The sequence below is a fragment of the Poromitra crassiceps genome (genome assembly GCF_964638095.1).
Source record: "Poromitra crassiceps genome assembly, chromosome: 8".
Classification (NCBI taxonomy): Eukaryota; Metazoa; Chordata; class Actinopteri; order Beryciformes; family Melamphaidae; genus Poromitra; species Poromitra crassiceps.
The window spans coordinates 12,169,976-12,184,024 of NC_139629.1; the positions used below are offsets into that span (position 1 = coordinate 12,169,976).

A 14,049-nucleotide genomic window follows, 5' to 3' on the forward strand; every position below is an offset into this window, starting at 1 on the left:
AAGACCCCTCATAATCGTAACACCAATGAAGCATGCACCGTATAGAGTGGAGTACAAAATGATCTGAACAGACACATCTTCACTCCATCTGTGTACACATTATTAAACTTACAGGACGTTTGCTTGAGCATACTGTACAACCTGCGGAATTGCCTGTATATACAGTATGTCATCATCATGTGTCATTTCTGTGAGAAAAATGTCCAACTCCAAGACAAAATTATGTTAAGTCAATATTTTAGTGTTTGTGCTGCATAACTGTAACGCTTTGGGCCGGGTCCTCTGATGTGGGGGGAGGGCGAGGATGGCGTGGCAGGGGATCATGGGTTGGATTCAAACCCGGGTCGGCCACAGGAGGGACTGAGCCTTGGTGGTACACCCTCTACCAGGTGAGCCACGGGACATCTCCCACCGACAAAGGATCTCCTCCTTTAACATGTCAAATGATATGGGCCTGAAAGTTGAAAGCTGTTGTGAATAGAGACTATAACTGTCTGCCTTTCTCAGCTATTCCAGTTTGAGAGTGAACTGTGAGAGTTGGAGAGAAGTGAACCATGCGTTGTGTTGGAGGAGCTGCCAGCCTGCTGCTGGCACTGCTGATCATCCAGGATGCTGCAGTGCGTTGTGACGCACGTGAGTACAATGCAGACAAACTGCAAGCCATAGAACAGCTCTGTTCTGTACATGGAGATCAACACCCATAAGCATTTGCAACTGCAGTGGACAGAGAGCAGGGAGGAACATGTGAAAAGCTCATTTCAATGTTTAAACACTGTATTCATTCACACCGTTGATGTTTCTGCAGATCCCTCTAAGTATTTCTGCAATGGATGGCCAGAACCTATTCAATGTCCTGGCGGTGGTGGATGGTACATGCTCAATGGCAAGAATCCCAATGTCAAACGCTGTTTCTTCGTCAACATTGTCGCAGATAGCTTTGCCCGGGCACAGCTAACACACACACACGCACGCACGCACGCACGCACACACACACACACACACACACGCCTGCTATTAGGTCCGCCCACTCTGTTGACTCTTTCAAGGCCCAGATCAAAACCTACCTGTTTAAACAGGCCTTCACCTGACTCCCTGCGTAATGCATACTGTACCTCGTCGTGCACGTATGGGTATTTTCGCCCCGTGCACTAAGCACTTATTACTGTATTGTGTTCTATTCTTTCAATATGTTGTTTGCATTATTTCTTGCTGTGTATTGCTTTTCGATTTGTGTGGCTTAGTGCCTTTTTACTATATTTTTAATGTCTATCTATGCACATGTAAAGCACTTTGTGACTTTTGTCTGTGAAAAGCGCTGTATAAATAAAATGTACTTACTTACTTACTTACACACACACACACACACACACACACACACACACACACACACACACACACACACACACACACACACACACACACACACACACACACACACACACACACACACATTGTCTACTAGAAGGGAATCATCTGGTTAGCTAGCCAGCGACTTAGCTAATGTCAGATGATCGTGATCGGCTTTTTATTTCTCCTAAAAAGAAGTGCTCCAGGCAGCGCTATGAGGGGAAGAACTGAATTTCCCCTAGAGACCAACGTATTGCCCTGAATTTGACATTAGTCAATACTGTCTTTTAAACCCCATATTGAGAACTTGTAAAAAAAAAAATGAAATTGAAATTGGGCTTCTTTTTCAGGAATAAATCCTGTTTTTCCTTCAACGCAAGGAAACGTATTGTTGCAGCCACCTTCTTGCCGGTCCTTGACTACGGTGATGTCCTGTATATGAACGCTTCCGAAAACTGTCTCCATCTGCTGGACGCTGTCTATCATGGCGCGTTGAGATTCATAACCGGTTGTAAACCTCTCACTCATCACTGTCATCTATACACCCTAGTCAACTGGTCATCTCTCACTATGCGCCAAACCCTGCACTAGTATATTTTCATCTATAAATCCATCACCGGTCTGCTACCCACTTACATTTCCTCCTACTTATCTCACAAGCACTCAAGTTACAGTTTACGCACCCAGGACTACGGACTACATCACCTTCACCATCCCACCTGTCCGTACTGAGATGGGGAAAAAAGCGTTCTCTAAGGGCCTGTGTCCACCTGGCGTCTTTTTCCAATGTTAAACGCTGGGAGTGCGCTGGGGAACGCTGATCCCAGCGCACAATATACAAGGAAGCAGTCTGCAAGTAACGTTAGTTCAGCTTGATAGCTGACAGCTAGCAAGCTAACAACACAGGTAGGCTACGCTATTAAAAGCAGTAAGCACAACACTCACCAGAAATATTAAGTGTCTAGCCGATCTGCTCCCACAATTGAGCCGTTCTGTCTCTGTTGCGATAGTTTTTCCATATGATTAGTTACCAGAAAAGGAGCAGCCGACACCAGCGTCTTTCTGAAAAGTTAAAATATTTTCAGCTGGAAGCGCTGGGAGTCGGCGCACAAAAACGCCGAAAAAAGACGCTGGGCGCTCTGCACTTTCTCTACACGTCCGTGTGCGCTCGCATACGCTCTCCTCCCATTGGAAACAATTGAAAATAGACGCTGGACCTGAGGAAAAGACAGCAGGTGGACACAGGCCCTTACTCTGCCCCTTTCACCTGGAACACGCTTCAACAGACACTGAAGCTGTCCAGCCTCATCGCACTGCCTAGCTTTAAGTTACTGCTGCGCAACCTTGAAATCACTGCCTCGCTGTGCTCCTGTTTTATAATTGACCATCTCCTTTTTAACATCCCCCATTTTTTTGTCTAATGTGTCTCTGTTAGCCATTTGGTTATTTTATTTATTGTCTGTACTGGTACTGTTTACTGTTGTCATACTGTCTGTCAACTTTTGTTACTGTAACTTTCTGTCTGGATGCTGCTTGAACAGGTCGCACTTGAAAATGAGATCCAGGTCTCAAGGTGATTCACCTGTATAAATAAAGGTTAAATAAAAAAAAAAAAAATTAGTTACTGCAGTCAGGAGAACATGAAAAAAGCTGTCCTTTGAATAAATGTCTTCCTAGCAGTGTGCCGTTCACATTTCAAAGTAATTGGTACCGGTACTTTAATCCATAAAAATAAAAAAAGCCTCATTAGCAGGTGGCGGCCGCAGCCATTTTTCTTGTTGACGTTACTCCTCGCCTCAGCGCACTTGACAACGGCTTAGTCCCGCCTGTTGGGCTGTTTATTGATGCTGATTGGCCAATCGTTATTCCCCCTCGGCGCTGATTGGTGAATCGCTGGTAAAAACCGAAGAAAAGGCATTTGCATATGACGATGCCATGACAGAAGCAGCCAAACTCAACTCTGTTGAGTGATTGGAAGGTCTGGACCCAGGCAAGTAGCCTACATAGAAAAATAATAGCATGGTAGCGGAATTAGAATGGCGAAGGATGGGTTGGATTTCAGCATGCGGAGTGATGATTGGTTGCGTTTAGGCATGAGAATTGATGATTGGTTAATGTTAGGGTGAAATATCAGGGTAAGCCAATCAGAGGCAAAGTAGGGTGGGTCATTCCGCTATCATGCTATGAAAAAAAGATGCATACATACCCATGCTGTTATACTGAATATCAGCACTCAGCATAGAATGCCTCTTGCTCGCCCGTAACTGTTATACAAGTTTTAGGGTATGTCAGAGCTTGTATCACTCTATTTACCGCAGCTAAATCAACTTATTGTCCATAGCTTGCCAAAGTTCAAGCTAAATTCCTCTTTTCAACACATTTGATATACTCAATATTTCACAGCACTCAAAACTTGATACTGTCTGTTCCCAGCTAATACATGTATCTGCTTTGCCGACAATATGAGTTTAATTATGAGGGACATTTCAAGAAATGTCATACCCTCTACTAAGATCTGGCACTGTTGCAAGGTGAAGATTCCAGCACTGTGTGTGCAGGAAGTTACTTCAATATTTATCTTCTGAACATAAGCCTCTTGGAGAATGTCTGTGTTTTTACTATGGAAAACAGTTGTGCGTTCATTTTGCCTGGGATTCTCGGTGCTTTAAGATTGCATTCGATTGATTCAGCTTCAAACACAGAACAGCAGAGATCAAAGTCTTGACACTGCACCAAGGAATTTCCGAAACATGTGGTCCAACTCAGTCTAGGCATCCATCATGCGCAGCGCAACCAACATATGGTAACAGAACATCATTCAAGAAATCCACTGTTTCATGTACGTTGCTGACAAAGCCCTGATATGGCATGCCTGAGCTAGGTGATAAGGTTTGTAATGCAACTCCTCACACATTTATCACATACAGTGTCACCTTGGAAATATGAAGTCGAAACCAATCATTCATACGAAAATATACGTTTTAATTAGTGATTATTTTACAGACAGTTGTAAAGTCGACCAAATCATCCTGGCCACATTGCTGCCCCTTGTCACCCACCGACACCCATACTGGCGATTTTACGTTGGTGCACTGGATGCACGTGCAGCGCCTGGTGGCCAGATGGGGGAGAACAATGACATTTCTACATGTAAATGATTTAAACAAAATCGAATCAAATATATTTATATATAATGTGTCATAGATATCTATATTTCATTGTATTCAACATTATTCAATGCTATTTCTCGATTCATTGTGTTTCTGAATAAAATAAATCTGTACTTGACCTCTCAACTCAACTCACTTATATTTATAATAATAATGATTGGATTTATATAGCGCCTTTCCAAGTGCTCAAAGCGCTTCACAGAATCATTATTCATTCACACCATTCGTACCGGGCGCTCAACGGCCCCTCCGACCACCATCATTCATGTCTACATTCATACCAATCATACGAGGCAAGGAGGGTTAGGTGTCTTGCCCAAGGACACAATGACAGCAGCTGGGAGGGAGCGGGGATCGAACCGCCAACCCTTGCGTCATTGGCCGACCCGCTCTACCTCCTGAGCTAAAGCCGCCCCATTTATTTCATCATTGTAAAGCGACAGCATAGTGAAGAGGATATTAATGTCATGTGTGCAGTTCTTCATAGATCTACTAGCCTCTTCATTTTGCTCTCAGAGTGCACCAGATTAATGCATTTTACTTTAAAATGTACAAAATGTATTTGTCCAAGGCCCTGGAAACCCCCCAATCGGGGTTCACTTTGGACTGTGAAGGTGCACCTCCTGGTTGGAAAGCCTAGAATCGCCTATGGACACCCATGTAGCTACACTTTTCTCACGCTCACCAGTTATACTCTAATATACACAACGTAGCTACAACTTAGAATTTAGGTTACACCACAACCTACAATTATGGCTGCCAGTCACCATTTTGTGGCATTTGAACAAGTCAGACTTGTGTTTGAGGAGCTGCCAAAGAATACTGTTACATTTCGAAGGTACTTTATGATTTCAGCCTTCGAAAAGTTACAACTGATCCATATTGGCTTTACTGATCATTAAGATGGTGTCCAATTGAACAAAGCATTCTAGCAGCTTATTGTATATCAGGCCTTTCTGTGCCTTAACCCTGATCCATCACTGTAATGATGATCATAATGACTGAGAATAATTAACAGTAAGACCCTTATTTTACCTAATTATATGATACAACTGAGAGCAACTCTAGCTTAGGCTAATTCTGTTGAATCATTGCCTGGCCTAAACACTTCCCCAGAGAGAGAGAGAAGGGGGGGGGGAGAGAGACATGGGGAGAGGGAGGGTGAGAGAGAGAGGGAGGGTGAGAGAAAGAGAGAGAGAGAGAAAGTCCACATCTGGCTGAAACATAGAACACTTAATACCCAGTGAGTAAATTACCCCCATTTATTCTCCTTGGACACCCACCTATTATTTGCACTAGCATCCTGTTTATTGGTTTGCTTGGTTAATTTGGTGTTCCAAATACGTTCTCTGGTCAACACTAATCTTTAGTTGATCTTATTTTATTGATATGCTGTAAATGCTCACTATTTGCACTACCACCCTGTCTAATTGCCTGTTTATTACAGTTGTGTTGTTATTCTGAATAGATTTTGGTCAACAGTCTTCTAGATTATCACATTCCATTTAAAAATGTTCTCTTCCTTTTTGAATATCTTCAGATCTTGTGACTTATGTTACTGGGTAACAAAATGTATTTGTTTTTCTGTTTGTTTTTTTGTAATTACTAAGTGTTGCTATATGTATGCTTTGGCAATGTAAGATGCACCTTGTCATGCCAATAAAGCCCTTTTTAATATAATTTAAATTGAGAGAGAGAGAGATAGAGAGAGAGAGAGGGAGAGAGAGAGAGAGAGAGAGAGGAAGAGAGAGAGAGAGAGAGAGAGAGAGAGAGGGAGAGGTTCCCAGATGGGACATGGAATTGGAGGATTTAAAGTAATTACGACAGCCTTTGAAATGGTCACCAGGGGAGAGACAGAGAACATGCTCACAGGGAGCGCTACATTATACTAAGACCTGCCAACCTACAGTGGCTAAGCTCCACAGGGCAAAAGTCCTCCTGATGTCCTGAAAAACCACAACCAGCTGTATCAACACTCCTACACTGTAAAGGCAAAATGCATTGTGTACCAGCAAAGACTCAAACGCACCTTAGCACAAAGGCTGCATTTGCCGCACTGATGTTCAGAGATAGACTATTACTTTTGAATTGCTGATACAGTTTTACAATTGTGCTTAAAGGTATACTATGCAACTATTTTTTTTATCCTTATAGAAAAGCTTCCCCTCAAAAACAAATTCTCACACATACAATACTGTGGCAGTGTGTTTATGGACAGACGCTGCCCCTGCCTGATTTTGGTGCTGTTTACATTTGTTTGGCTGTCGCCAGGATGTTTTTAGGCGAGGCATTGTAGAGCTCCCACGTGGACGCCCAGCCAATAACATCAACAATCAGAAAAAATCTCTCTCTCCCCATGTATTGTCAAGCTCACTCAACCACATAAACACAGAACAGAACAAAACAATGTCTAACCATGAAAATACACACATCGGGCTGCATCTGTCCACATAAACGCACTGCCACAGTATTGTGTGCGCCAGAATTGATGTTTTTGAGGGGAAACTTTTCTATAAGGATAGAAAAAGTTTTTTAATTAAATAGTTGCATGACCTTCATGACACTATTAGAGAGCAAAATGCAGAGATCTACATCATTTTACAGTGTGTGTGTGTGTGTGTGTGTGTGTGTGTGTGTGTGTGTGTGTGTGTGTGTGTGTGCGCGTGCGTGCGTACGTGCGTGCGTGCGTGTGTGTGTGTGTGTGTGTGTGTGTGTGTGTGTGTGTGTGTGTGTGAAAAAGGAAGATAATCAAGCAAAATCGCTTTGATTTCTGACATGTTACAGGTTACGTGAAGATAGAAACCCAGCTCATTCTGTGTTCAGGATCTTGCGGTGAAGTACATAGTTTCCAACATGGTCCTGTCATCCAGTGCTCCCAACATGGATCGGCTGAGTGGATCACAAGGCAGATTCCCAAGTAGGTGCCAATCAAGCACTAGGAAACGTGTCGGGAGCCGTAATTGCACGTCTCCAAACAAATAGTTACTTTAACTTGAAACCGCGGTGGAGGTGAGGAGTGTGAGGAGGTACACACCGAGGGAGATACGATACTCCCACAAGCCATGAGCCAGTCAACCTCCACATCTTTCCATGCTCAAGTCACCCTAAAGGAATACTGACACACCGTGTCTTACATCAGCCATTAACTTCCTCCCCTTCCAGCTAGCTCCAAGGCAAAGCCTCAGTTTAATATTCTCCCAATACTGCCAAAGTGACTATTTTAACATCTGGAAGTCATCCCCCCTCCCCCCCCCCCCCCCACCCCAAGCCTCCATTTGCTGACTGCAATAATTTGGTTTATAAGTAGTTCCCATGGAGCAGTTCTCGCGGGCACAGGCCGCATTAAAAATCTATCATCAGCTCCATCGTCTGTGCCATCGAGTCATCACAGGTCCACTGCCTTAGGCCATCAAAATGTTATCAGTTGATAGCATTTTGTGTTGTTGGTGGGTGTCTCTCCTGTAGGTGTAACCGAAGTGTAGCCTACGGTCTGGTAAGGTTTCCCCCCCAACTTTAGAACAAAAGAGGCGTGTAATCAAGTCATAGCTCAAAAATGCAGCATGTGTTTCTAATCAGAGCCGTCTGTGGACCTGGTTGAATTCACATGTTTGGACATTTCAGCTTTGGTAGAAAACAGCCCATTTGTTGCGATGTCAGTGATGTGGCAACAACAACTGGAACCAATTTGGAAGTTTCGAGTGACCTCATGCAGGTCTGTTGATTTGGAATACAGTACCAACTCTTTTCCTTCTGGTCGCGTGTTCTTCTGAGAGAGAGAAACGTCTCACGTCGACTTGGGTTTTGGTCCTAACGAAAATCAACAATTTGGTGATGAACGAAAATGTGACTGTAGAACCAGTGCCTACTTCAGTGTGTAAACAAAGACTAAAATGACCTCAACTTTGGGTGTTAATTGTGTCTTTGATGTACGGTGCTAAGTGGCAACTTTGAAGACGTTTTACAGCTATGTCAGCGACTGGGAGGGGTTATGCTCAAACACACATGCGTGCACACGCGTGCGTGCGCACACACACACACACACATACACACACACACTCACACACACCAGACGCACACACACACACACCAGACGCACACACCTACACGCACGCACACACACACACACACACACACACACACACACACACACACACACACACACACACACACACACACACACACACACACACACACAACATGATTTCTCTCTCTCTCTGGCTGAAACACTGGGCACAGCATCCTGGTTTTTGTTACTAGTCAGTGATCTATTGCCAGTTTTTTTCCTTCATGTTCAGAAACCTCAACCTTACTCCAAAAAGTGTATTTGCACACGACAGCTCCTTCCAAAACAAGTTGTACTTTCTGGGCCATTGAAGGGTCTACCTTTACCTGGAGGTCTATGCTGGCAGTGGGGCTTCAAAATGTGAGCTAAACGCCAGCTCCTAAGTTGTTTCCAATTCTGTGAGCAAACTTTCCCCTTTCCGCACATGTGCAAACAGATGACATTCATCAAAATCTGTATAACTGCATTAAGCAGAATTTTCAACATTTGCTCTAAACATGTTCCAGTCATCAAAGCACCATATTGGACTGGAATCCCACCCCAGTCTGGCCCCTCAGAAATCTTGCCAGTAACCTTGCTGCCCTCACCACACATTTTATGCTGACTTTTTTGGGTTGTATTTTACAGAAGAGATAAATATTACCATTATGTTGCAAGTTTTCTGAGACAGTGTGTCTGCTTGCAATTACGTAGTTTCATCAACATTCAACCACACTCAATTTGAAGTCACAATTTTCCATATAAAAGTCCCAATTAAATGGAGCAACATTGGTAATTGTAGCCCTTGGTATAATGCAATCCCCCTATGCTTGTCCAGGTTTCAAATACTTAAAGTACTTCAAGTTTCACTTGAAATCTTTGACAATTGGTTTACTTTATATGTGTAAAATATGATGCCCGAAATGTCGGGTGTGTCTCATGTTCTTCTACTGCCTCTTACGACTGGTTAGCATTTTTTCTGAATCTGTTTAAGTGGCCAATATACATGTACATGTATGAGTTGGAATGTAAAATTCCTAACCCTAACCCCCTAACTGCACATTAAAAAAAAATCATACCACAGAATGTGCTCACTGTGTGGAACAGATCCGATCCCGAGCCCCCTCAACCACACACAAAGGACATTGTCTCAAAAGCATTGGTGAACCATATTTTCCCCTGACTCTACACACAAACCATCAACTTTCCACTGTTTTTATTTGGTTGAAATGCAATCTCCTCACTGACTGACGGCTATTCCATGTCTCCTCACTGACTGACCACTATTCCATGTCTCCTCACTCTGCTATTCCATGGAAATGGGATTGCAAGATCACTGTGCTGTTTCACATGAACAAATATGGACAGAGACCGTTCCGTTCCCTGGCGAGGGTGAAGGAGCTAATTACCACAGAGGCTGTTAGAGCTTTAGACCGACTCTGGAAAATCATAAACTAACTCAGCCTTTCTCGCTCTTGAAATCATAACGTCAGAATGCCATGGAACTTGGTAAAGTTGTATTTCAATTGGGGTAAAGTATTCTTCATCAAGCTTAAACACTGCCCATGTAATTCAAAGCAAGTGAAACTAGTCTATAAGAACTACACCACTACCTTATGTGTCAGATAGCAGCACCGATATTACTGTTCAATAATTTCTTCAACTTTGTTAATGTGAGCACATACAATACATGAAATTTGTTTTGGGCCCTTTGCTGCATTCACCACAGGGCGGCGCTCTCTTGGATGGCCACACTAAAAGCGTGCACATACTAATTAATAACATAAACAAAGAAAAGCAAGGTCACCCAGAGGGAGTGATAGCCTAAAGAAAACAACCAATAGAGCCTAGAGACACTGTATTGCTGAACTCCACTCTCCTCCACTCAGGGGCCCCTAAACTGAACTTTCCAACACTCATAAGTCACAACCTGCTCTTAGCTCGTAGCTCATGACATCATACACTGAAACACTGCCCCTTGACATCACAGGACATCAAACACTCTAGTAAAAGAAGCACACAAAAAATGGGGGGGGGGGGGGGGGGGACAGCTTAAGTAAAACAAGAACCACTCAGGTATTCCACAGTGTGTCATGTCTCCGTGACTCAGAGAACCCAACAGCATCTCTGCTTCTCCTCACATCTGCCCTGAATTAACACGCAGACTGTGTTCCCTCACAGACGCGTGAGCCCTGGTGTTGAAATGCTTTCTGCAGATGTACAGCAGTCGCGGGGGGGGGGGGGGGGGTAGTAACACTTGGTGAAGGTTACAGTGTGGTGGAGAGGTGGAGGAGAAATACAAGCTGCGAAGGTGCTGGCTCGCTGGCTGGCTCACTCACTCCCCTCCTCGGTGAACTTTTTGGTGCCTGAGGGTGACATCACCGGCAATCACTGACAGATGTCCACACTGCCGCTTCCTGACTAGTCAGGCTTGTTTGCCAATTGAGGATCATCCACACTAGAGCTGCTCCCATCTCTTTTAAATCTTCCCTAAGCTGGAAAGAGTCCTCAATGAGCAAAGAAGGTTTGTCTCAGACCTTCCAACCAGAAATGGATCTTGCATGTTCCATGCAGTCATGATGATTCCAGCTGCTATCCATTAGAACACTGGGGAAATCTCAACAAGGTGATAGAACAAATCCTGTTGTCATGTACAGGGAGTATTTGCCGGAACAAATCCAACAGAAGTCTGAGGGAAATCATATATTATGTTCCCGTTCATCTAAATAACGTTTTCCTTAGTGATCAATACACTTAAGACAGTTGCCACAGTTAATTGATTTAACTCCACTGGCCAAAAGGGAATATTCCAAAGTTACTACAGTACAAGCACAGGCAGATATGCAACAAGCGTGTTCAGTCTTACTCAGTGAGCAACCTTCAGTCACCCTTAACACAGTATACCAACCAGCAATTAGGTGTTAAAATAAACAGAGGAGTGGTTTACTTACCACTGTTCCCGTCTTGGCACTTGACAATCAAAACCTGAACGACCGAGACCGCCAGAAATAGGGAAATCCTTAAACGCACAAAACCCATCATGTCTATAAGAAAGGCATGAGCCTCCCTTGTGTGCAAAGCCGGGGGAAAAGGGATGAACAAGAAGAAGAAAACGCTCGGCTTATCACTGCAGCACCATGAAGACAAGAGTGCCTCTCCTTGTAAGCAGACCCAGCCCAGACTGCCTGAGTGCCTTTTTGTGTAGTTACAGCTTTAAATGAGAAGAATGCTGGCCAGCCTCATTTTCCTCCCCCTTTTGTCAGTCCTCTCCCAGAACCATCCTCTCACAGGCTGTTGTGGCTGTGGGAGAACTACACCCATGTTCACAAGTCCTCATACTTTCCAGTGATTCTTCAGGCCTGTTTGGTTATCTCACAAGTTAATAAGCTTAAGTCTCGATTTAGAGCAGCAAAAGATGACAGGCGACAGATAAGGAAGAGACGACTTTCGTTGTTTGAAGCTGTCACTGGTTTTCTTTTCTTCAGAGGTGGTTGCTAAGCGAGATCATAAAAAGTGCTGTTTTATTGCCGTCTCCGGGGCACCAAACATAGCAGGGAGCTGAGAAGTGAGAATCCCTTTTTATTGGGCAATCAAAAGTAAGAATAGAGTTTATAACTTTGTCAGTGATGAAAAATATGAGATGTACAACACCTGGAATAATTCAGAACGATTGCTTGTTGACTTGTTTGTTCTTTGATAATAGTAATCAATGACATGTCTTTGTACAGGACTGTCCTGAGGGATAAGGGCAGCATCAATAAAGCAGACACTGTGGGTGGTCATGATAGTAGGTGGTCATGAGGGGGAATCCTGGGTGTAAATTTAGAGAGAAATCTGAGGTCGACACCTCTTGGCATGGCAGCATGGAATCTGCTTAGAACAGTGGTTCTAAAAGTGGGGCATGGGGACCCCCAGAGGCCCTTGATGGGGTTCCAGAGGGTCCCCAGCAAAAAGGGGAATAATCTATTTTCACTAGAATTCCATCCATTACACGTAACACATTGACCGAATGTATGACTATTTTGCTTATGTGTTTCATACACTTTCTGTAATGAAACATCTAAAAGCAAAAAACCTTATCAAATGGGCGTCCGTGGTCTAATTTATGTCAGTTTAGGGGTCTTTGACGTGGGAAAGTTTGAGAACCACTGGCATAGAATGCCAAAAGCATTTTGACATCTTGTGAGAGTGCAATACTTTAGCTTAATTAACTATGAGCAATATAAACTTAATTAAACCTGCTTCTAAGTGAGATGCATATCATGTCTGGTTTTAAATTCCCCAATCTAACAAAAGCATACCATGTGTGCAAAAATACCATTTTAAACATAGCTAAAATGTCCCTGCCGTTGTTGAGACAGAATCTGCAACACACCAACAATACAGATGAATTATGGTGCCAGATTAAGCACCTAATTTGGTCCATTTGTGGTTCTCCCACAAGAGATGGAGGAATCTGCAGTTCAGTTCTATAGATCCTGAAACAGCTCATGAAGAAGCCACTGATTCATCTGTGGAAGATTGTAGATGCCAGAGAGAACATGTGCAGAAGGCTTCTCCAAAAGAGCAATGTTTCAATGGTCCATTTGTGGTGAATCTTGATTAAGAGCAATAGGCAATAGGCTCTGTAGACAATCCATACGATGCTACCAGCAATTTGCACTATGTTGGATGGACTGTGGACAATAAACCATGGGAATGTGTAGCAGTGCCCAATGCCTTCCCCCATGAAACACAAAACAATAAAGATGTCACATAAATATCCTTTACTTTCACACTAGGTCACAGGTGTCATCTGTTGCTTTTGAAGTGGACACTTTACCAGTGTTGGGGAAACTAGTTTAAAAGAGTAGTTTACCAAACTACTAGCTAGCCTACAATGAATGGTAGCTAAACTACATTTTAACTACTCAAAAAAAATCTCAAGCTAAAACTACTTTCAAACTAGAAATAATCGCCTTGCAACAAGTCTTGCAGTCTACATCCATGTCCAGGCTCATATGAGCATAAAAACCTTGAAGCCCACGGTGCAGTGGTGTGGTCATTCAGCCTTATGGCACTTTAGGCAATGTTTTGGAGTACCTCAACAACACGGCTAATCGTTTTCAACATGGAAAACGGCCCTAAACCTACGATCCCACCAGCCACATACCACAAGCCACACCCCTACCCACCCCTTGAACCATGACCCTCTACGACCTCCCTATAACTAGCTACTGCCCCTTTCCCTAGCCCCACCCCCTTCCCTCACCATGCTCCCTCCCACCACCCACATGATCATCCCCCAACCCACCCCTCGAATCTTAACTCTCTACCAGTGGGCAACAGAATTAGGGAATGTATGAAGCCAGTCGTGAAATTCCATTAATTCGAAAAGTCCGCAGGGGGGCGCACGTCAGGTCCGGAAGTGACGACACGTACATTGGCTCCAATGTAAAAATGAGCCGACTTCTCTCTCGTTCTGTGTCTTAAATAAACATTTTCCGAATG

General features: G+C 43.6%; 1 protein-coding gene across 1 annotated transcript in view; it reads right to left on the reverse strand.

Annotated features, from left to right (window-relative positions):
- Nucleotides 1–11,728, reverse strand: part of LOC310781252 (uncharacterized protein) — a 74,383-nt gene extending 62,655 nt beyond the window's left edge. Inside the window, exon 1 of the mRNA XM_083641825.1 lies at nucleotides 11,511–11,728. Coding sequence (XP_083497951.1) covers nucleotides 11,511–11,601 — 91 coding nt within the window. The 5' untranslated portion in view covers nucleotides 11,602–11,728. The remainder of the gene's footprint in view (nucleotides 1–11,510) is intronic.
- Between the last annotated feature and the right edge of the window lie 2,321 nt (nucleotides 11,729–14,049).